At 47.2% G+C, this 24,717-nt stretch overlaps 1 protein-coding gene across 8 annotated transcripts in view; it reads left to right on the forward strand.

Moving 5' to 3' along the window:
- The first annotated feature begins 552 nt into the window (after window positions 1-552).
- Window positions 553-24,717, forward strand: part of ASTN2 (astrotactin 2) — an 836,776-nt gene continuing 812,611 nt past the window's right edge. For all 8 annotated transcript variants that reach the window (XM_073225555.1, XM_073225566.1, XM_073225572.1 and 5 more), the window contains exon 1: window positions 553-1,098. In XM_073225555.1, coding sequence (XP_073081656.1) covers window positions 660-1,098 — 439 coding nt within the window. In that variant the 5' untranslated portion in view covers window positions 553-659. The remainder of the gene's footprint in view (window positions 1,099-24,717) is intronic.

A 24,717-nucleotide genomic window follows, 5' to 3' on the forward strand; every position in this document is an offset into this window, starting at 1 on the left:
TGAGAGAATAAATGAGTGAGTTGTGGGCAAGTGAGTGGGCAGGGGGCTGTGAGGCCACAAGGAATTATTTCAGGGACTAGAAAAGGGTACCGCACTTGTCATGGGGCTTCTGAGCTGATAAAGTTAAGTCTTGACCATCCAGAGACGTCCCCTACCCCCGAGAAGGCGGAGCCTGGAGTAAGGCTGGGCTAAGGCGCGCCCCCAGGTGCAGCCAGTGGGTTGAGCCAGGGGTGGGGTGAAGCTGGGCGAGCCGGGTTGAACCTGGGGGGCTGGGTCGTCGCGAGGGGTCCCTAAGTGTTAGGAATTTGGGGAGGGGTAGTGTGGCTAAAGAACATTGGGAGGGCGGCATTGCGGGATCCTGGGAAAGGAAAGGGGGCGACGGGGATTTGCACGAGGCCGGGCGGAGCCTCCGAGACGCTCGGGGTCTGCGGGGGGAGCCAGAGAAGGGAGCGGGCGACCGGGCCCCGGGAGGCGGCGCGGGGGGGCGGTCCAGGCCGATCAGGAGGCGGAGCCCGGAGCCGGTGGCTGCCGGAGAGCGGCTCCCGCGGCTCTTCGCTCGGGCGCCCCGGTTCGCCTCGGCGTCCGCCGCCGCCGCCGCCTGCTCTTCCTCCTCCGTCGCCGCCGCCGCCGCCGCTCGCAGCCCCGCAGCCCCTTCTGCCATGGCCGCCGCGGGCGCCCGGCGAGGCCCCGGCCCCGGCCCCAGCTCGAGGCTCCGGGAGCGGCTGAGGCGCGGCTTCCACCCGGCGCCGCCGCCGCTGCTGCTGTTCCTGTGCCTGCTGTCGCCGCGGCCGCTGCTGGCCGGCGCCACCGCCGCCGCCTCGCAGGAGCCCGACAGCCCGTGCCGGCTCAAGACCGTCACGGTGTCCACACTGCCCGCGCTGCGGGAGAGCGACATCGGCTGGAGCGGCGCCCGCACCGGGGCCGGGACTGGGACCGGGGCGGGAGCCGCCGCCGCCGCCGCCGCGTCCCCGGGCTCCGCGGGCTCCGCGGGCACCGCCGCCGAGACGCGCCTCCTGCTCTTTGTGCGTAACGAGCTGCCGGGGCGCATCGCGGTGCAGGACGACCTGGACAACACCGAGCTGCCCTTCTTCACCCTGGGTAAGGCTGGGCGCAGGCACCCGCGGATCCCGGGGCACCGGCGCCGCTGAGTGAAGCCAGACGGGCGGGGGCGCCCTGGGGATCCCTGCCCCGGGCAGCCTCGAGCGGGGTTGGGAGAGGGCACCCGCGAGGCCCGGAGGGTGTACAGGTGGTCGGAAGGGAGAAGGGGTGGAGGTCCCGGAGAGCGCGCGGCGGGAGCCCGGGGGCGTGCCGGCACTCCCGCGGCGGGGGCCCGTCCCTCCGTCTCTCAGGGCAGCCGGTCCGTCCCCGGCGCCGCGGAACCCAGAGGGCCGGGTGTGCTCGAGCTGGGGGCCCAGGCAGCGCCCCGCTCCGAGGCCGGGTCCTGTCCCGCCGCCCTCCGCTCCCGTCTGGGCAGGGCCGCTGGCCGCCCGCGGTTACCGCCCCCTCGCTCTCGCCTCCGAGTTGGGGGCTTTGCTCTTGCAGGTAGATTTTCAGCGCGGAGACGCTCCGTGTAGAATCGCCCGGCGCGCGTAAATTCGGTTTCCCCATAGATTGCGTGACCTTGGCCAAGTCCCTTCCCGTCTCTGGCCCTCAGTTTCTGCCGTCTGCGAAGCGAGGCTGGGGAGGATGAGTGATTATCCGAGTCTCCCTCCACTTCCGTTGTCGCATTCGCTTTCCACCCCTCCTCCCAGCCGAGAGCATTTTGTCGTCGTAGTTCCCTCGCTGGTCTAATAATATTAACTTAACGACGAGAGAAAAAGGGTGGGGGGTGGGGGCTCAAGACGGAAAAGTTAATCAGAAGTTGGCCCGTAGCTTGCTGCCCAGCGCCAGTCCCGGAGGAGCCGGCCCTTCGGGGGAGCTGTGGGAGGCGCGGCTGATTTTCCACCCGGGTAATTGATAGTTTAATTATCTCGGAGAGCGTTTACAAAAATGTTGTTTCCCCCTTAGCTCTCCCGCGCTCGCCGATCGCCCGCTCTCCCCTCCTCTTCTGGGGGCGCGGGGCGCGATTGGTTGTCGGAGTCTGGCCAACGACAGCGGCTGGGAGGCGCGGGGGGTTTGCCGGAGTCCCCCGCGCTCGTCTTTCGCGGATCGTGCCTTCCCCGGTTGCTGCTCGGCTCGGGCACCGCGAGGGTGATGGGCCTTTGCGGTCAGCACCTCGGGATCCCCGCTTGGACCTCTGAGGTTAACTCTTTGCTTGCCCGAGAAGCCCCAAGGAGCAATCACTGGACTAGACTCCTCCGTGCTGGGAGCCATAATATTTTTAAATGTGTTTTTGTGACTCTCTGCCCGTCCCCCAACACCACCAACCTTCCCTTTCATGCTGGCTGCCTCTGGAGATTTGAGCGAGTGCCAGGCCCACTCCTGGGCTGAGCTTCGGGTTTCTGGCCCCTGGGCTCCCCCCAGCTGGCTGTAACCTGAGTATGCTGAGCTTTCTGGGATGCATGAAGGAAGAGCGCCCTGCAGGTTCCCAAGGGACTTCCCGTGGCGGCGCGTCTGGCGTACTACACACACACAGACACACACACAGACACACACACACACACACACACACACACACACACACACACAGAAACATGCACGCGCACGGACACACATGCACACACCAGTAGCCCTTCCCACATGCACCTGTGGGCCTGCCCATTTCCAAGGAAGGGGATGAGGGTGAAGATGTAGTTCCTAGGGCCAAAAACTAACCTTGGGCTCATGGCTAACTTGTACCTGCAACCCGGCAGGGAAGGGTCCTTCCTGAGACTCAGAGGGTGTCCCTTCACCCCTTCCAGTCTGACCCTTCAGTCTGTCTACTCCAGGATGACCTGAGAGGTTGGAAGTGGGACTCCCCTTAAAGGGCTGTTGCAGTGAAAAGGGGCGTTTTGGGGTATGGCATGACTTGGAAGGAGGACCCCAGAGCATTTGAATTACCCAAGGATGTGGAGGAACCAGTGCGGTGCAGCTAGGTATGGAAGTTGCCCCTGAATTCCTGGAGCTGACGATCTCTGCCTTTTTACACCTCGGCTTTCAAGAAGTAATGGGTGCCTGGGAGCCCAGGGCAAGCTGAGTGAGGAGCTGGAAGTCTCAAATCCTCCAGGAACGGTGCTTCAGCTAAAGAGTCTCCTGGCGCCCTCTGCTTGGAGCCACCCGCCTCCTCTGACGCACGTGGCAGAGCCTGTAGGCTGGGGACTGCGTGCCGTGGAGTGGCAGGGTGCTGTCCTTCTTGGCAGCTCTGAGCCCTTTGGATGCATGTGGGGAATTGTGTTCCCACCTCCTCCTCCTCCCCCCAGCGCCCTGGACTGGCAGCTCAAGGCGCTCCCGCGGGGGGATTTGGCTAGCGAGGTAGTCACCAGATGGCCGAGTATAGCAGGAGCTGTGTAGGGAGACGTGGGCTTTTTATTTGTGTTGGTCTTCCGCTGTTTGCATGTAAACACGGAGTGCACAAAGAGCTCTGGGAGGGCCAGGCTGGCTGGAAATGAAGGTTTGGAAGGTGGAGAACTATGAGTCATTTATGGCCATATCTGTCCCAGGCAGGGTCCAGAGGCAACCCAATCCCATCGTCCCATCCCAGACCTTTTAAACATCCTTGCCTACTGTTTGTCTCCTGTGCATTGGGAGACTTTCCTACTAGCTCACCACTTCAGGGGATTTGTTGATGGCAAATGCCAAATCCCACCAACAGTGGGGTGCATGGAGCCACCACTAGGGGGTGATGGTATCTGCCAAAGCCCTCAGGCTTCGCTTTGGACTGTGGGCCCAGGGTTGGTGGTGGTAAAATGTTGTTGCGCTGAAGGGGGTGAACAAACAATAAAAAGTAGAATTCCCATTTTACTCAAAGGTCAACTAGGGGACCTTAAGTCTACTTTGCAAACACTGCCTCCCATCACCATTCACCAAAGCTACCTCCATACCTGGCTGTACCTCCCTCCATTTTGCCTCTCTTATTTGAGTTATTGGCTCTATTATTGGTAATGCTCAGACTTAGGGGTCTTTTTTTCAGGCCTTTTCCTCTTCGTTTTTCTTCTCTCCCCATCATGCCCCAGCCTGCTTTATGTGTCCTGAGATCCCTCAGAGGTGAAGTGTCCTCCAGATTTCTATCTCAGGGCCTCATCTTTAGAATCTGATTATGTCAGTGGCACTGACAAAGTGAATTTCCTTGAAAGTGCTCAAGGAATAGCAAATAGTTAATTGAATCCTTAATGTGGTGCTAAGAGCTTTACACTTGCCTTTATTGTGAATTCACATAAAATACATGGAATGGGCACTGGTGTTATTCCCATTTTATGAATTAGGAAGCATTCTTAGGTCAAATACCTAGTCCAAGGTCACACTGTGAATAAATGGAAGACCCGGAACTGGAATCTCATTCTACCAGACACCTGCATTCTTGGTAAATGCTAAGTAGACACCTGAGCCAAATCTGCATGGAGGGGCTGGTTACATTTATGTAGGGCATGGTGCAGGGTCCTGGAGAGAAATAATAACTATCGTCAACATGACAGGAACCTTTCTCAAAGGAACTTCAGCTACATTGATGCACAGAAATATGAGAGTTTGAACATGAACCCTGGCTTAAATGACCTCCAATGACCCTGCCAGCTCAAAGTGCCAAGACTCATGGAGTGTCAAGCATTGTGTCTAATGATGCCAATGAGTGATGGAGATGACATGTTCTGAAACATCAGGGAGGGATGACATCTCTATAGACTCAGAGAAGGCTGGGGACACTTCCTGGGTAGGTAAAGAGCTCAGGAGGCCTTGGAAGATGGGCTGGAGGAGAAGCTGGAGGCTCTGGTACAGCGTGGGAATGTACTGTTGGTGAGAATCTGGAGATCTGAGCTGTGGCCCACTGTGACCTTGAACAAACCATTTATCCCCAGAGTTTCAGTTTTTTGTACTGTAATATGAGTGGGTGGATGAGCCCTAAAATAATCCTTCTGTGTGAAGATTCTATGAACTTGAAGTGCCCTGATGTGCTCTGTTACTCTGACTAGCTCCCCTTGCTTCTCACTCTCTCCTTTCCTTTGCCAGTAACACAGGAGTGTTGGGAAGGAGCAAGTGAAAAGAAATAATTTGAATAGGAGCAACTTCCAGGGCAGGGCTTCTGAGGTCAACCCACAAATCACCCAGTCCTCATCTGCCCCTAGGCAGCCCCAGTGTCTGCTAGTGGATTTAGCTTTCATGCCCACAGGTGGGGAAATGGCACCCTTCTTCCTGTGCTTCATAGTGGCCAGTCTGGACTGTTTACCACCAGCCTCGATTTGGCAAAAGGGGGAAAAAGAGATAAAATTGAGTGACCACTCACTGTCAGTATTTCCTACTTATTTGCCTTGTCATTAATCACACAGGTGAGGAGTGTGCTCTGTGTTTGGGGGAGGGCTGTGAAGAAGGAGAAATCATCTGGTAGTAAGTCTTTAAATGCACATGAGTAGATCTGGCAGTGTCCTGAAGGTCTGTCCCCAAAGGATGCTTTGTGCATGACCATGATTGGTCTAGGTGGAAGACAAAGGCAGGTCAAAATGCTAACTTGGTCAAGTCTGCAAAGATTTCTCAAAATACAGCCAAAAGTGGGCATCAAAAGAGAAAAGCCTCTCGAAGGAGTGAGGAACCAGGGACCAGGTCAGAAGTGTTGCTTGAAGCTGGAAATTTAGCCAGAAAGAACAGTCCACAGTGGGCTGGGGGAGCTTCCTTCAAATGTCAATAGGAAGTGAAGAAAGTTCTTTTTTCTGTCTTGTTCAAAGGGTACAAATACTAAGGGATACAGTTCAACCCCACGGGAGGCTGTGTCCCAGGGTGCTCTCCCACACCTGGCATTCTGACCCTAATGATGATAGGATCCACTTCAGATCTACCCTGCTAAAAATGTTTATGTATGCTATTCAGTATTGTTAACTATAGACACAATGTTGTACAGTCGATCTCTAGAACTCAACCATCTTGCATAACTGAAACTGTATACCAACTGAATAGAATTCCCCCTTCCACCTACCATAGAGTCATCTTTGATTGTTTTGATCTCTTGGCTTGCCTTAAGCAAAGACTATACCACTATTTAGCAGGAATTTGGAGAAAGGACCCACTCCCTGGGAGATGTTGAGGCTATCTGCCCTTTTTGGTTCCTGGTTTGATTCTGAAGGTTGATGCCAGTTATTAAGAAGGAGGAGAAAAAACAGATACAAATAGTAGTAATCTGGGTCTTCTGAAGGGATTTCTGACTACAGAATTTTCTTTGAAGTCAATTTTAGGATGCTTTTCCTCCATATGGGTGAGAGAGGGAGATTCTAAGGTGGATAAGATGATGAACTTGATGCCTTCAAACAAAGCTAGGTTTTAAAAAATGTTATTTCCTTATTAAATACCAGGTACCTTAATCACTAAATGAAGCATTCCAGTAATACTCAGACTTCAAGGTCCCATCCTGCTGTGATGGTCCAGGTTTCTGGGATCTTGTAAGTAAGGATCACGGGGTGGGGGGTGTTCAGTGGTCTCTGATCTGAATCTTTCTCCCCTTTCCACTCACTTCCCTCTCTCCATCAGAAATCTGGTCGAATCTACTTAATAATCAGGGCAGAGAGAGATGTATTGTCTGCCCTCAAAAAGTACTATGTTACTAAGAAGGAAACGGGGCTGGGAGAGAGGAGGGTTCTTCTCGGCTGTGTCAGAGAGGCTCACAGTCAGTCAAGGCCAACCGGGTTTGTTGTTTCTGGGGTCAGTGACATCAGCCAAGACAGCACGGTTCTGTAAGCTTTGGTCTGACCCAGAGTTTGATCATTTTCCTGAACTGGGCCCTCGGGCTGCAAGATCTTTCTGTAATTGTAATTTACAGCAAATTCAGCAGTAGGTTTGACAAAGCCTCTGGCAGACAAAGCCTCCTGCTTCGCACTTTGCTTTGTGGTAAACTAGGCCTTGGCTGCCATAGGCCAGTGTGAACACGTGTCCTGTGGGGAGAGAAGGCTGGAGGGTGGTAATGACTTTTTTGGGTGAAGTCATGAAAGCGCTGGCTGAGACCGTGAATGTTGTGCATTGAATCCACACCTTCCCTTTTATGTGGTAACATGAAGGCCCAGACAAGGGAAGAAGCCTACTTAAGGACCAGCAGTTCAAACTAAAGCCAGGGGTCTTGAATCCCACTCCATGCTTCTTTCTATCACATTGTACCTCCAAGTCATGGCTCTGGGTTTAAACACATTTCAGTGTCTACAAGTTGGTTGAATATCACACAGTGGACCACTTTCTCCTCCTCTCCCTGAAAAAGGAAAAACAAACAAACAAATGAAAAAAACCTTAAAAACAAAAACCTAAGGAGAAAAATATCCCTAGGGAAATTGAATTTGTTCTTCTGCCCAGGTCCCCAGCTGGTTGGCTCCAATTTCTCCGGAGAACCTGAGCGGATGGGTTTTGTTCTGAGTGGGGAGAAAGCCTTGTTGCTTTTCACGTTAGCTGCCTTTGGGGGTGAGCAGAAGCAGCCTGCTCTTTTCCAGGAAAAGAAAGGAGTCATTTTTAACCTTGAGGTGGAGCAGCATTACAGGATGCTTCTTTTTCAGAGCTGCTACTTTCCCAAGTTCTCATACTGACCAGCTAGTGGCAACAAAAGATTAACATTAGCGTAAGAGAGCTGTTTTTCCTTTCCTGCCAGCAGAGCCTGCATCCTTTCTGCCCCGGAAGGAGGCGGGCAGCGGCGCTTGGCAGGACTTGCTCTATTCTCCATCACCAGTGCTCTCCTTGCCTGGCTCTTTGCTGCTGTCTGTCGTTCTTTCGGACAACAGCCCCTACAAATAATTCCCTTTGGATTGGAAGGTGGGGTGGGTGGTGACTGCACAGTGGGAGATTCAGGACTGAAACATTTGTAGCTTCGTTGCTGGCTTGCTAGAACACACAAGCAGTCTAGTCTGTGTGTCAAAAATTGACAAGTCTGTTGTATGTTGTACAGTGTTAGGGTTTTTAACCTGCAAAACTGTGTCTCCTTCTGCACTGTCACAGCGCCCAGCAGGCTCAGCACTTCTTTCAACTACGATTTCAGCAGTAAACTCACTGGTCTATCTGCCTCTAGGCTTATCCTCTCTAATCCATCATCTATACTTGTAGACAGGGTGATTTCATTAAAAGCTCAAATCTGATCATGGCTCTCCTCTCCTAAAGCACTTCACTGGTTCCCCATAGCTCTTAGTGTGAAGTTCAAGCTCTTTATTGTGGCACAAGGTCCATGATCAGACTCTGCCTAACTGTCCTATGCTAAGAACCCTTCCATCTTGTTCTGTAGTTCTGCCCCACCACGCCCTGGGAAAATTCCTTCTTAACCCTTAAAGACTGAATTCAGATGTCAGCTTATCTTTGAAGGCTCTCCTGACGTCTTCACACTGGAATTGAACACTCTGGGCCTTGGTACCACTGTCAGTATAAAGACTGCTATAACATTCTAGTCCCTTAAGAACTATCGAGCGCCTACTATGTGCTATGCACTGGTCTAGGTGCTTAGGGTACATTGTAGAACAAGTGAGGGAGTGGAGTGGGGGAGAGAGAGACAAAGAGAGTGGTGGGGAGAGAATGATAACAACACACATTAAAAAAAAGAAATTAAGGTAGTATGTAAGAAGATGATAAGTTCTGTGAAAAAATAAAAGGAAAAACATAAAACAGAATTTTTTTGAAATGGGTTATCTGTTTTAATACTAAATTGGGTAGAGAGAGATGAGCTTATTAAGAAAATAGAATTAGAACCAAGACTTGAAGGCAGTGAAGGAGGTAGCCAAACAGACATCTAAGAAAGACCATTCTGGGCAGAAAACCATTCAAACCAAGACCTGGCTGGAGGACACCTGGAATGCTCAGTGGCAGCAAGAAGACCGGCATGGCTGGAGTAGAGTGAGAAGGGGGGCGGGCAGACCAGCAGAGGAAACGGGGACTCACATAGGGCCATACATATTCCAAAGAGTTACTCAGGCAGCTCTGAGTAGGGGAGCAAAGATGGAGGCAGGAAGGCTATAGGAATCTCTTCAGTTGAGAGGCAGTAGTGGAAAAGGATGGCAAAATGTACACATCCGTGTTTCTTTGTCTTGAGCTACTTGCCAGTGAGCAGAGGACATACCCCCTTCATCTCTAAGTCTGCAGATTTAGTCTGTGCTTGGCACATCCTGGGTGTTCAGCAGATCTTGGATGGCTAGAACCCTGGGTGTACAATGTCTCATCTCCAGAATCTGTACTGGGCAAAACTGGAGAAGTCTTGAAATTCCATTCATCAGTTAAGGTGGAGGTGGAATGCCACCTCTTCCATAAAGTCCTCCCTCTTCTGAAATCCCATAGCTATTTCCTCTACCTTCTCTAGCTCCTTATTATTCTGGGGTACTATAGGATGAGTAATGAGGCCAGTTTGATTAGAGGAAAGAGTGTTGAGTTCAAGGAAGACCTTCTCTTGAGAATTATGGAAGTCCCGTAAGGGATTAGAAGCTTTGCATCGGGGCACACAGAGAGGCATGGACTGTTTGGGGGGAAATGAATCAGCATGGTTCTGGGATCACCAAACATTCTAAATGGTAAGAATTTAGAACATTATCGGTACAAAACCCTTCTATAGAAAGATGGGGAAGTTGAGGCCACTGTAGCAAGTCAGTGGTGGAACAGGAGCTAGATCCCAGTTGGCTGACTCCTAGTCTGATGTGTCTTCCTCCCATTTGAGGGAAGGGCAGCTGAACCACAGGAGTGGGACGAGCTCGTGGTCCAGAGTGTCACTCTGGCATGGGCTATGGCATGTCATTCCAGCATAGTGAAAACATTTAGTGAACACTTACTGTGCCCCAGATGCGGCTACATCTGTCATCTCATTTCATCCTTTCCACAGTGCTGAAAGAGACAGCTGGGACTCATCCCATGTTAGAGGTGAGCACTGAGGTTCAGAGGAGTTAAGGAACACACCCAAGATCACACAGCTATTGTAGGGCTGAGCTGGGTCCACACCCAGGTCTGCCTGGTTGCAGACCTGGTCTGCGCTGCACAGCACTGAGAGTGTTCTTGAGTTTTCATCTCTTTGGGACCCTCTTTTACTTTTTATCCCTTCCTCTTCTCATTACCAAGAAGTTGCAAATGTTTCCTATATAGGAACTTCAAGCATGACAGCCTCCCAGGCCTGAGGGACTGAACACCTTGTTTCTGTGAGCCAGGGGCTGACTCAGCACCTCCCCAGGCTCTGCTGCTTCATGCTAGTTTGCCCAGAGAGCACGAGGACGTGCTTCATTTTCTCTAGATGCCATACATTATCCTGGACAACTCAGCTAGCAAATTCCTACCTGTCTGTGCTTTCTCGGCTCTCTTTCACCCCGTCTTCCTCCCTCCTTCTCTCCTCTCCACTTCTCTCTCTGTCAGTGCTTAGGGAATTCCCACCGTGTGCTAGGCATAGTGTCATACCAGGGGACCTGTTATCTGGTCTTGTCGTGAACTTAGAGAAGCTCTACCTTCCCTTTCTAGAGATTGCCGGGACATCTGCTCTCTGAAATACAGCTCGTATTTGGCTAGAGGCATTAACGGTCATTCCTCCTTGCCACCCCACGTTGAGTTGAGTTTTGTCCACCTAGTGCTTCTTAGAAGCACTGTGCAGTTTTTAGGTTCCCAACCTTGGAAAGGGAATTTGTACTGTGTAATCTATACACATGAGACACATATATAATAATATGTGATGTTTATGCACATTATAATGCTGTAAAAATCCAAATAAATAGTGTATACTTCTAGAATATTAGAACTGGGTAAAATAATGCCTTTGAGATTCAGCCCTGCTTCTCATTTACCTAGCAAAGAGAAGTACATTTTCCAAAGTCCCGCAGCTAGTCCACAGCAGAATCCAGTTTCTAGTGCAGCTCCTCTGACTGAGAGGCAGTGTGGTGGGGTGGAATGGGTGCCAGCTCTGAAGACCGAAAGCTCTACAACCAAATCCTGGATGTACTACTTCCTAACTGTAGACTTCTGTATGCCACCTCTCTGAGCCTCTATTTCCCCATCAGGAAAGTGAAGACAGCATAATTGCCTCTCTTGAAGTGCTGTGATCATTACCTTTAGAGATCCCTCCAAAACAAATTTTAGTCAGTGCCCAGCACCATGCTCAAGTTTTACTGACACTAAGCCATATGATTTATGGAGCTAATGTGAGCATAGCACCTAGCACAGAGTCTGGCACAATTTGAGCTCCATGCCTCTTAGCCACCTGGAATCCTTTTTTTGGAAGGAGGTGGAGATATGAATAAATAATGAATGCAAATTCCCTTTCTCTTTCCCCCCTTTCCACTCCAGCATACTCTGCTTATACCTTCCCCTCCAACCCCCCCTCCCTCCAGCAAGGCTAAAAAAGGATGAAATTGACCATTGATATCTGCTCCTTCTCTAGGAGCAGGGGAAGCAGTGGACGCCGGGGTTGTCTGAGGACAGTTTGGACAGAGAAGCTCTCAGAGGCTGAGTCTCAGGCAGGTGGGTGTTGGGGGAGGCAGCCAGCACAGAATCTTCTCCCTTCTGGTGGCTGGCTGACAAAGCCTTGCTCTCAGGCACCCAGGGAAGTCACGAGTGGCTTTGCAAGCAGCCGAAAAGGGAAGGAACATTTCCATTAGCAGAATCAGCAGTAAAGAGATTTCCAGTCACAGTAATAGCTGCATTTGGGGGAATCATTTCAGTGGTGGCTGTGGGCGGAGGAGGGAAGGAGTCAGGGCGGCAAGGAAAGGCGGGGAGACGCCTGGTCTGCTTGCACTTAGCCCAGAGAAGGATGGGAACCAGGGGCCAGACGCAGAGTGACTATTTGGGAGCCAGGCTGGTCTTTGGACAGGCATTCTGGACCTCCTACTTTCCTCAAATGGACAGATCCCCATTGCCAGGAGTCCCCCCAGGAAGGTGCACCCTCATTCTCTGCTGCCTGTGTTTAGATTATCTCAGTCACTCTTTCCCAGACTGCAGAGCTAGTTACAACTTCCTAGCCTCCTGGGATTTGCAGGTGGGAAAGCTCACAGTTACCAAGCTGTATTGATACTAGTTCTCCCTAAAGTTAGCTACTCATCAGAATCACCTTAGAACCCAGGTTCTCACTCGCAGGCCTGCTGAGGCTCTCAGGGAGGGCTTGGGAATCTAACTGAACAAGCGTACCAGCTCCTTGGTGTGCGCCTGTAGCACCTGCATGAAGTGGCCCCTGTGCACCTCTTCAGCCTGGTCCCCTGACATTCCCGGTCACACCTGAGGCTCTAGCCTTACTGAAGACTTGCAGATTTCTGAGGGCACCAGGCATATTCCCCTCACCTGACCCCAGAAAGGAATTGGAAGTGGTGTCTCTGCTCTTCTATCCCTGAGTCACCTGGCCAACTCCTAGCCTTAGCTCAGTTATACCTCCTCTGACGAACCTTCTCTTTCTCCTCCAAGGCTTAGACAGTTTGTTTGTTTTTTCCCTGAATGCTCATACCACCCTGGTAGGGTTGCCATGTTTCATGAATAAAAATAAATGCAAAAAAATAAAAGACAGGATGCCCAGTTAAACTTAAATTTCAGACAATGAATACGTGCTTAGCATAACTGTGTCCTATACAATATTTGGAATATAGTCACACTAGAAATTACTCTCTGATTATCAGACATTCAAATTTAACTGGGCGTCCTGTGTTTTATGTGTCACTCCACAGGGAGCCGGTGTCTCCCTCTGTCCTGTCAGGGACCACACACCACTTGGTGAGTGATTTGCCCCACACACCACGTGAGGTGCGCTCCTCACAACTCATACACCTTAGGAAATCAGACTACCATTCACCCAGTTATTCAAGTGAAGGAGTCATTTTTGATATTTCCTTTCCCTTGCCTCTCTCATTCTTTCAATCAGCCAACCCTGTGGTTTTACTTCTCAAAATTATTCACTTCTCATAATTTCCTATTGTCACTCCCTTCATCCAAGCCACCATCCTTTCTCACTTGCGCTATTATATCAATATCCTAAGTAGTCTTTCCGCTACCCTCCATCCCTATCCTTCCTTTATACCGTACCACATGCAGCATGTGGCTGAGTCCAGCTCGCTGCCTGCTCTTGTACAGCCTGTAATCCTATTTACGTGTCTAAATCATAAAAGATAAAAGAAAAAAATCAAAAGAATACTATTTCATGATGTGTGACAATTATATGAAATTCAAGTGTCAATGTCTACATAGTGATTTATTGGAGCACAGTCACATTCATACACTCACGCGTGTACTGTCTGCGGTGGCTTTCGCTTTGTAACAGCAGAGCTGAATACCAGTGACAATGAGCATCTGGCCGGCGAAGCTTAAAATATTTATGAACTGTCCTTTTACAGAAAAAGTTTGCCAAATCTGCTGTATACAGAAGTGACAGTCATCTTTTCTAGAAAGCAAATAGATTTTGCCATGCTCCTATTTAAAATCTTTGTTTCTCATTGCTCTTAAGATAAAATGCGAGTTCCTTTTCAGAGTCTAGAAAAATCCTTAAAATCTTTCCCTTCTCTCTGAGTCCATCTTTCATTTTCTCCCTAGCTCACAAAATTCCACTGTCACCTCCTCCGAGGAGTATTCCCTGGCCAGAGCAGCGCCCTGGTTCGCCCTCCCCCATAGCTTGCCATTTCCCTTATTTTAAGGACCTTTATCCGACAGCTCCTTGAAGGTAGGGCATGTGTCTTTTCCATCTTTGCCTCTCTGAGCTAGTGCCAAGCACAATACACAGTAGGTGCTGAGTGGATATTTCCAGACCAAATGAATGAACACAGGTGGGAATAGGGGTGATCATTTGTGAACACCTCTCTTAGAGGGTAGTCCCCTCATCAGGTTGTTGTGTTGTTTATTGGGAGCTTGCAATGAAGATTCTAAGAGCTGAAGTTTGCAGGGCTTGGAGAGCAGGGCCTGCCACTCAGCGCACAGGGGCAGCTTCCTCCGCCTTTGTTACATAAGCAGAAACAAATAGGCCTGTACTTCAATCCTTTGGCCCTGCTCCCTCCCCACTTTCTTTGTGGTTGGAAGGAATTCAGAGCAATTCAAAGTAATCCTGTGAGTGAAGACCTCATGGAACTAGGTGGCAGGATAACCTGGTGGCCTTGACCAGGTGCAAGGAGTCCTGGGGATTGGTCCCAGTTCTGCTGAGTGTCTGTGGTCAGTCCCTTTCACGTCCTGGGTTTTCCCCATTTCTGATGTGATGAGATTAAACCTAATGTGTGAGGCTCTGCTCAGCCCCCTCAGCTCAGCAGGACCCCAGGGAGAGAAGGGTCCCATCTAGCAGCTTCTGAGCCTGGAAGCTCAGCAGGCAGGATAAGCAGGCTCCCTCCCTTTCTTCCATCCACACTGCACCTTCCCTGGGCCCTCTGAAGATCAAACCCTCAGCTCCAAACCCAGGTGCAACTCACATTTTTGAGTCCAGTCTCCTACTAATTTGTCAGGGAACCTTCTTCAATTACTTTCTCTCTAGCCTCCCCCAGGGAGGAAGACTGGAGAATCTGACCATCCAAAGTAGCCAATTAGCTGTCCGCCAGGAGCAGGACTCCTGCGGTCCCTCCCACCCATCTGTCTTTGCTCTCCACTCTATTCCGCTGGCCTTTCTAAACCACCTCTCCAAGCTGCAGAGGCCTCGAGGGAATCACCCTCTCCCCGCAACTGCCCCTGTCACTTGCCTCCCTGCTCCTAGCCAGGGAACAGAACACCAGCCCTCTCCCCAAAGGGACAGCTGGTGGGAAGGCTGGTGGCTGAGAAAAGGCAGCTGCAAACTTTGGAAAACCAAACGGGCTTCTCAAATCTGCTACATACCAAACTGTGCCAGATTGGGAGGCAAATCATGGATTCTAGTCCTGTTTCTGCCATTCACTTGCTATGTGACCTCAGCTAAATGACAGTTCCTCTTGTGGCCTCAGATAAGATTAAGTGCACATTGTCAGAGCCAGGAAGCTGGGGCTGCTTAGGGTAATTCTTGAGAGAGGAGAAAATTTCCATCTTGCCCGCTACTGGACTTCCAGGTGTCTAGAGCTGTGCCCATCATAGGTGGCAACTCAATAAATATTTGCTGAATGAAGGAATGAATAAATGGAAAATACATGTACTCAGACATTGAAATCAACAGTTTAGTCACATCTTCAGGTCCCTTCTCAATGCAATGCCCTCATAGGTCCATGCCATCAACTAGGGTTTGCTTGGGAGGTGAATTCTATTCTCATTCCCTAGACTAAACCAGTTCTCCTAAAATCCCTGGTTCACCTCAACCTCCCCTCACCTGGGGCTAAGCCCCTTTTGTTATTATTCAGTGGTTCTCCCATCCAGGGCCCTGTGCTGAGGTCCTGGGTGCACAGAAATGCAGGTTGTTCACAGTCTGTTGGGGTAATAACATTTCTACTTTGTGATTTAAAAAAAAAAAAACTGCTCATGGGTATTTCGAGTCATTTCCGTATTATGGATGAAGACATGGTCATTCAGAGAGATCAAGTCAGTTGCACGAGATCGCATTATCAATGGGATAAGCTGTATTTATTTTTAAAAGGTATCTTTTTATCACTGTCATGAATGGAACACCAGAATAACTTGCTATAAATAGAAGATAGCCTGTAAAAGTATGTAACCACTGAAGTAAATATATATAGATGTATGTCAGTATTTACTTCAATAGTCATATATATTTGTTATATATGTATATATATATATATATAGGTTACCTAAATTTATCCCTCATATAACACTTCAGAAACACATTTATCTAGTCGAACCACTGAGACAAAAAGATGTTGGTTTAAAATTTGAATTTTGCTCACTTAATTGTCAGGTTTCCTCTAGTATATGCATTCAAAAATATCGTTCCTGCTTCATAGCTACTCACCATTTTTCAACATCTAACTTGAATGTACTTGCACTGCTTCCAAGACGGCTTTCCTAACTCTTCCAAGAACAGTTAGTTATCTCCCAAGCACTTTGTATATTGACTACAGTCCGTGTTTTCATAGAAATATTGTGATTGTTTAATTGTCTGTCTCTCGCGCTACTCTGTAAGCTTCCTAAGTCAAACATCATGTCGCTTTAATATCTGTAACTCCAGAAGCTAGCACATTCAAGCTTATTGAATTTTAACCCTAAGTTTAAATTGTAGCATAAGGAATACAAGCTTGTTGTAACAAATTCAAACAATTCAGGATTATTAGAAAGCAAAAAGCACCACCTCATTTCCTGGAAGTGATCATGACGAAGAGTTTGGCAGGATCCTTGTGGAATATGGAATGTGGAATAAATATGTGTCTGAAAAGCCACCTTTGGTGATGCAACAGGAAGGAAGTGACTTGTCCAAGGTCAGTCTGCAAGTTTCTTGTAAGTAGTTTAGGGATATGAATGAAGTCAACCTTTTGTGAGGGCACTGGCTTTTCAAACAGGATTCCATGATAGACTGAGTCTCTCTGGGCTTCAGCTAAAGAGACTCCATTTCCTCTGTAACATTGGAGCTGCAGTTTAATCTGAACAAGAGTCTGAAGCTTAAAAAAAACAGCTTCTACAGGAGCAGTACTATTCCTAGACCATCACATCATCCTCGATGTAGTACATTGGAAAGAAGATGGTTAATGTTCCCGACATAATATTTTATGGAGGAGTCATGATTGGAGAAAGCTCACTGACCATATTATATGCAATATTAAGCCAGCTTTACAGTGCTGCTACAAGCATGGCCAGGCTCCAGAACCTACCTCCAGATTTCCTCCTGGCCTCTGGCAGGGTATCCTCCTCTTCACTGACCCCTACTTGTATATGTTTATTATGCTTATATGTATGTATGTATGTGTGTATGTGTGTACATATATATGTATATGTAATGAATGTATAAAATGTATATACAAATGTGTATATATGTTATATGCACATATATATCATATACATATGCACATATATACATACAGATACCTGTGAGAGAGAGAGAATATGATGATTCTTCTCCCTGGAGAACTGAAAGAAGAAACTGAGCCTAGTAAGGAAAAGAGCCAGAAAGGGAGATATGATCACAGTGAGCTGGGGGTGGGTGGGTGTCTCTTTCTGGCATGGTATTGGGCATGATTGATAAAGCAGCTCTCCTCTTGCTTAAACTTCTTTCTCACTTGCGTCAAACTATTCAGGAGAGGATTACCTGGATTTAGGTTGAGTTGCTTACTTTCGAAACCCCCATTTAGGAAACCATGTGGATCGGCAGTTGGTCAGTTAATAGAAAAAAGTCTATTAAAGCAGGGAATCATAAAAAAATAATAATGCACCTTTAATATTTCATGTTCACTTAAAATACATAAAGGTGTATATGTTTGCCAATTATTTGATGTAGAACCCAGGGCCTCTTCTTTGAGTCTGGGTCAGCTGATCAGAGTTCCATGCCATCTTTCTTGCATAAACTATGCTCATAATGCACTAACTATGATCTCCAATGTTGGTTTCATTAAAGGGGGCTAAGAACTTCAATATGCTTGCCAAGTAATCCTTCTTGAATTTTATGATTCCTTTCTAAATTTTTATAGCTGTCACACCTGACCAAACTCAATAGCAATATTTAAGTGACTTTCTTTCTTTTTATAGTAAAATCAACTTAGTTCTAATAGAAACCCCTTTCTTTTGATGTTCATGAATTTTTAATGTGCCTAATACTTCATTAAATTTTGGAATGATAAGAAACACACAGGCTTAAACAGGTTTGGGAAACAAACTGGCTCTCTGTGAAAATGCATGTCAACTGACAGCAAGGTCCCAAGCATGCTGAAGCTGTGCCTTACTGGTGTGAGCCTCAGGATATTTTACAGAATAATGGAGAATACTGGTTAAGCTGGTGGTCAGTGGAGGGAATGCCAGCTAAAAGCTTTTGACATCTATACATATTTCTGGTTGACAGAGGCATTTCATCACAAATTTTAGTGGTTGAGCCATTAGATAGCATCATTAGCTTAGCCTTTAGATAGCCAAAAACTCTGATTTAAAGAAGAGGAAAAGGGAACCCATGTACATCATTGGTGGGAATGTAAATTGTTATAGCCACAATGGAAAACAGTATAGAAAGTCCTTAAAAAATTAAAAGTAGAAATACCATATGATTCAGCAATGCCACTTCTGGGTTTATTTCCCAAGGAAATGAAAACAAGATCTCAAAGAGATATTTGAACTCCCATGTTCACTGCAGCATTATTCACAATAGCCAAGATACTAGATCAAGCCTGTGTCAGTCAATGGATGAGTGAAAAAAGATGTGGTATATACATACGATGGGATATTTATCAGCCATGAGAAAAAAGGAAATCCTGCCATTTGCAGCAATGTGGATGGACTTTGAGGGAATTATGCTAATGAAATAAATCAGACAGAGAAAGACAGATAATATAGGATCTTGTATGTGGAATCTTAAAAAGCCAAACTCAGAAACAGAGAATAGAATGGTGGCTACTGGGAGGTGGGGGGAAATGGGAGGTGTTGGTCAAAGGGTACAAACTTCTAATTATAAGATGAATCAATTATGGGGAGCCAGTGAACAGCTGGGTGACTATAGTTGACAATATTGTATTATGTACTTGAAAGTAATTAAGAGAGTAGATCTTAAATGTCCTCACCAAAAAAATGAAATGGTAGTTATGTGATATGATGGAGGTGTTAGCAAATGCTAGGGTGGTCATTTTATAATATGTAAGTGTGTCAAATCAACACATTGTATATATTAAATGTACCCAATATTATATATCAATTTTATCTCAATAAAATTAGAATCTATGCTTTTGAAAATAAAAAGGAGGAAACTGAGTCCTACAGGTCAGTCAGGAACACAAGTCATGGCCCCTTCTGGGACTCCACAGCAATTGTCAATAATGTCCTTTTCCATTAGGGTGGCCACTTAAAAATTTTATTTATAATTGACATGTAATATGTTAGTTTTGGATGTGCTGTCCTAATGATTTGGTATTTTCATTTCTATTATGAAATTACCCTCCATAGTCTAGTTACTATCTGTCACTATACAAAGTTATTACAATATTATTCACTATATTCCCTATGCTGTACATTACATTATCAAGGCTGTACCCAACCCTTTTCCTGTTTTATAAATGAGGAAACTGTGTTTCAAATAGTGAAGTGACCTAGCATGGGATGCAGAGCTAGGTAGAGCTGCACTCAATTTCCAGATCATATCGACTTTCTCAACGTTATTCCAAATATTTCTTTGCTCAGGAGTAGTTCTTCAATATCTTTTTAAATAATTAAACTTTATCAAATATATTTTTTTTCTCATTTTTAACTATGCCTGATCTTTCTGTCCCTTATGAGGGATGTAGAGCAAGTCTCGTGCCGTCACCACACTGGCTGTCCCATACACGTGCAAGTTTTATAGCAGTTCTCTATAACTCCATCTATCTCCATGCCAACTCTCCAGGCCATCCAAATTCTGAACTCTCAGGACCCTCAGACTTCTCCAGACCTGCTGTCTCACTGCACAGAGGACAACCATGGTCCGAAGGCCAATACTTACCTAAAGTCAAGTAGTTGGGGCTGCTTCTGAATGCAGACTTCAGTCGGCCCAGTCCTGGGTTCTCGTGCCTCCCCTGAGTGGCCTGCACAGGCCTGGGTCTCCCAGCCTGCCTACCCGTCGGGAGGGTCGGACAGGTAAATGAGAGGACAGTGTGTATGAGCAGGCTGGCAACAGTTCCTGTGCTTTATGAGGTGCGGAGTATAATTCAGAACCCATTTTGGGGACGTCTCACCCCATAAAATCTCCAGCAGGAATGGCGGAATTGTTTTGATTTTCCCAGCGCATGTCTTTTAAATACCTCTTCTCGCCATCTCATTTTCCTCTTTGCTTCCTTTTTTCCGTCAACTCTCCTTGATGGCTTATAAGGGGACACAGTGGGGGTGGCTTTGGGGGAAGGGATCCCATGGTATAGATTAGTGGGCTGGCAAATGATTGTGAAAAAGCTCACCTTTCTTGGATGACTCTTCCTCTGCAAAGACCTTGGCTCAACAAATGACTTCAGGGACCTGCCTTCCACAATCATAGTTAGACTTACAGATGCTATCCTTATTCGGGGCAAAAATAAGGGCCCCCCAGAGCCCTCTGTTCTGTAATCCAATAGCAGCCACTCTTTTCTGGTCCGTCTCAGCCTTCCTCCTGTTACGTCATCTCCCTCCCAGTCTTTCGCAATACTGCTCCGGTTGCTTCCTTCCAATAGAGGTGCATTATGCTGCCTGAAAGATGCACCGCAAAGATCATTTCTCCCTCGCTCGGGATCCTCAGTGACTTCCCACTGCTTACAAGATTAATGCCAAACTCCTTGGATCAGAGCCTCCCACCCAAGGACTCAACCCACCTTTAGTTTTCCTTCTCTCTTACTATTCCTCTGCCTACGATTCAGCCAGACTGTTACGTTTTCTTTTTTTTGAAGTACTCCCAGAAAACAAGCTCTACCTGCTCATTTTTATGACTTTAGACAAGCTGTGTCCTCTCTCATGGATGTCCTTCTCCCCCTCCATATCTGCTGGTGGAATCCATCTATCTTTCATAAGCTGCTTTCCTTAGGGAAACTTCCGTCCTTATTGTTTCTTCCTCTTTTCTTCCTTCTCTAATTCAGATTTGAAAAACTATTCAGAAAACTATTGATACCGCTTGTAGACCACTTCCTTTATATTAAAATATGTATGTCTATGTCCTATGTCTTCCTCTACCCGCCTAGCCCAGTACAGTAGCTACTAGTCACATGTGGCTATCAAGCATTTAAAGTGTGATTAGCATGGCTGAGGGACTTTAATTTTATTTTTTTCCACTTAATTTTACTTTATAATTTAAATAATAGCTATGTGGCTAGTGAGAACCACATTGAACAGCAGAGGTGCAGACATGTCCACCGTTGCAGACAGTTCTGTTAGCACTGTCTCTGAGATCCTTGAGAGGAAGGGTGGAGTCCTGTCTTTTCTGGACCCTATTCCTCATACAGGTCCTATTACTGAATAGGTGTCAGTATGTGGTGGTAGAACTGACCTTCAAGTAAAGACTGGGTAACCGCACACCTCAAAGATACCCAGTTTTAAGAAGGAAAGTTATAGCAATTTACTCTTACAACATTCCAAGGTCTGCTAAAAGTACTGCTTCATAAGCTTTCAGCTGTACATTTTTTAGGCCTGGATATCTCACAGTAATCCATGAAGGACACCTACTGGTGAGAACTCTGGGCCTCTGATGGGTCATTTCTCAGCCACGCCTTTTCTTCCCGTCTTAATCTCCTGCCCAGAGCAGGAAGGGGAGCCCCAGGAGTTCTCATTCCGGGGAGACAAGTGCGTGGGGATTTGCCCAGGGGGAAGCTGCCTGACATGAATGCACAGGTTTGAGCTCCGTGGTTGCTTCATGGAAGATTTATGAGCGATTCTTCGAGAGAGAACTCCTGGAAACTCTGCCATGAGTGATGAGACGGGAACGGAATGCAAGAGGCTCTGCGTCCTTGTCTCATGCTTTTCTTTTCCTCAGTTTCCTCCTCGTTCCCACTTTCTCTTTACTCTTAATGTCTCTTTTCTTGTCTCTCCCTACCTCGCCGTGTACGCCTGTCTGTCTTCTCTGGCTCTGCTCCCACAGCCTTGCGTTCCCTGTAGAGTCCCTGAGCACGTGACTCCTGCCGGCCCTGCCTGGCTGGAGAACCCAGCCCCGGGCCCCTGTTGACCAGCATGCCCGCATGCACAGCGCAGAGCTGCTGCCTCTGGGCAGATCCTGACATCCCGAGATCCCCGTGTGCTGTTCGGGGTGAGAGAGCTCAGGTGGGTGGGGCGGTGCGGGGTGCAGCCCTGTGCCCCTGGTGCCTGGGTCTCCTGAAGGGGCCGCCTCCTTGGCCTGCCTCTCTTGTCAAATGTGATTCCACAAGTCCTGAATGACTGGAGAGGCCTTAAAGACCACTTGGTCCTTTTTGTACAGATTTGGCCGTGACCTTGACTTTCAGCATGAGGTGAGTTTTTGAGAGCCGTTGGTAAAAAGGATCCGGTTGCCATACTCCATTTTTGCTAAATATTCGAATCTCTTTTTCTGCACCTCTGGTGGGCTCCTCTTCCTCAGACCCGCTCTCCCCACCCCCCACCCCGCTGCTGCTCTGCACTATTCATCACCAGCTCTTTTTTGAAGCTTTTTTCTTAGGGCATTAGGAACATCTGCTGGAAAGTTTCCGAAGAAAAGTTGCAAGAATGATAAACCTCCGTAAGAGATTATCCCTTCTAAAATGTCAACCCTTAGCTATAACTGACAATGAAAGGCATCTGACCCAAGGTACCTTATTCCCAAATATCACATGCCCTTTTGGATTTGACCTTAAGCGCATATGCTCCGTTAACTTGCAAAGGTTTGGTAGTATTTTATCATGGTCCTGAGTTAAGAGGATTTCTTGTTTCAAAACAAAGCAGCAGCAGAAGGAGATGAAGTAGAAGAGGAATAAGAGGATTGGGAAGAGGGGGTGGGGGAAGACAAATGAAAACAGGCTTGCAACCTTTTGGCTTATCTGCAGGGTAGACTTAAATTTGCTTCTGGAGTGGGATTAGAAGCATCTTTTGTAATCTTTGGATTTCTTTGTTTTCATCCATTTCAATATGTAACCTATACCCAAAGTTTATTAATTTTCCTCCGGATGTATCTTTTGAATCCATCCATTTCTTTCCATCTCTATCCTGGTACAAATGATCTCCTCTCTAATCTGTAATTCAGTAGACTTGTAACAGGTCTCTCAGATTTACTGTTGCTCTTACTGGTCGCCCAGCCCTTCCCAAACCATTCTTCACACTGCCAGAATGACTTTATAAGCTTGTGCATCATATCATGCCTGTTCTCTGCCTAAATTCACAATGGCTTCCTGTTGTGCTTATAATGAAATACACGGTCCCTAACCAAGGCCTACAAGATATTCAACCTTACTTGCACGTTAAAATAGTTGGGAAGCTTTTAAAAATAGCAGGATCTGGACTCTACTGTAGGCCAATTACATCAGTATAACTGAGAGTCAGACAATTGGGTGGTTTCTTACAAAGCTAAGCACATTCTTACTGTAAGATGCAGCAATCACATTCCTTGGTATTTATTCAAATGAGTTGAAAACTTGTTTCTATGCAAAAACCCGCACATGCATGTTTACAGCAGCTAAACTTGGAAACAACCAACATACTGTCAATAGATAAATGTAAAAATACACTGTGGTACATCCAGTCAGTGGAATATTATGCAGTGGTAAAAAGAAATGAGCTATCAAGCCACAGAAAGACATGGAGGAAACTTAAAATCATATTGCTAAGTGAAAGATGCCAATCTGGAAAGGCCACATACAGCATGATTCCAAATATGTGACATTCTGTAAAAGGCAACACTGAGGAGACAAGAAAAAGATCAGTTGTTAGAGGTCTGAGGGAAAGGAGAAAGAGACAAAGAGATGGAACATGGGATTTTTACCAGAGTGAAACTATTCTGTGTGATACAGTAATGGTGAATATATGTTATTATACATTTGTCAAAACCCATAGAATGCACACCACAAAGAGTGAACCCTGATGTAAACTATGGACTTTAATTAATATTAATATATTTATTTTGGCTCATCAGTTGTAGCAAATGTGCTATACTTATACAAGAGGTAAGTGAATAGGGGAAACTGTGTGTGTGTGTGTGTGTGTGTGTGTGTGTGTAGGAAATATATGGTAATTCTCTGTAATTTCCCATTAATATTTCTATAAATTTAAAACTGCTCTTAAAAAAAAGCATATTAATTTAAAAAAAAGTCAGGGCCTGGGCTTTACCTTAGGCCAATTAAACCAGAACAGCTAAGCAGCACTGTTCTGTTTTGTTTTCAGTCTTCTTCTCCGGTTGAACTGGGGGTTCCAGCATGGAGCTGGGGTTTGCAGGCCACTGCCCCGAGTGGGTCCTGTCCACCTGCATCTTCATCCATGCTGTTTTTCTCTGGCTTGCTAAAGGCCCCACTGAAGCCCTCCTTGACTTCTTCAATCTAATTTGCACCTGAATATCTGATTGTCCACGTTTATTGTCCGTTGGCTCCTCTAGACCATGGACTTTTTGAAGACAGGGACTGTGATCGACACTGTGCTTCTCAAAGCATTTGCTTCATAATTCGCACTGGGCAAATATTTACTGAAATAATTAACAAATGAACGGATAGGTCCTACAGTTTGATAGGTTCCTTCCTCGCACCCCCATAAATCCAAATTAGTGGAGACCATGGGGAAAGGGGTGGATGACTGGAGCTAGGTACGATGTTGTATGTACACAGCCCCCTTCCGCTTCTAGAGGGGGCTACAGAACCCCGAAAAACAACTTCCTTAATGATCCCTGAGCATACCCCTCTGTTCCCTTTGCCCTCCAGCTGGTAGCCTGAGTCCTGAATTTAAATTAGGGAATGGATGAGTTAATGTGTCTCTGTCATTTCCATTTTCTTTCTCAATAAAGTTAGTGATTGCCTGGTCAAACTGCGTAATACAATTAGGCTCATGTGTTCCCATCTCCTTCAAGTGCCTTGGGAGCGACTTCTGCTACTGCAGGAGGCAGCTGTGTAGTCCACGCGCAAGCCGCAAGAGGAGAAACCTAAAGCCCTCCCCTTGCCCTCCAGTGCAGGTGCCCTCTGCTGCTTCTTTCATATAGGAAATTAAATTGCCTTTAGATTGTGAGCAAAGGGAAGTGCCATGTAGAAACAGGATATTCACAAG

This window comes from Manis javanica, chromosome 2 (assembly GCF_040802235.1).
Source record: "Manis javanica isolate MJ-LG chromosome 2, MJ_LKY, whole genome shotgun sequence".
NCBI classification, from domain to species: Eukaryota; Metazoa; Chordata; class Mammalia; order Pholidota; family Manidae; genus Manis; species Manis javanica.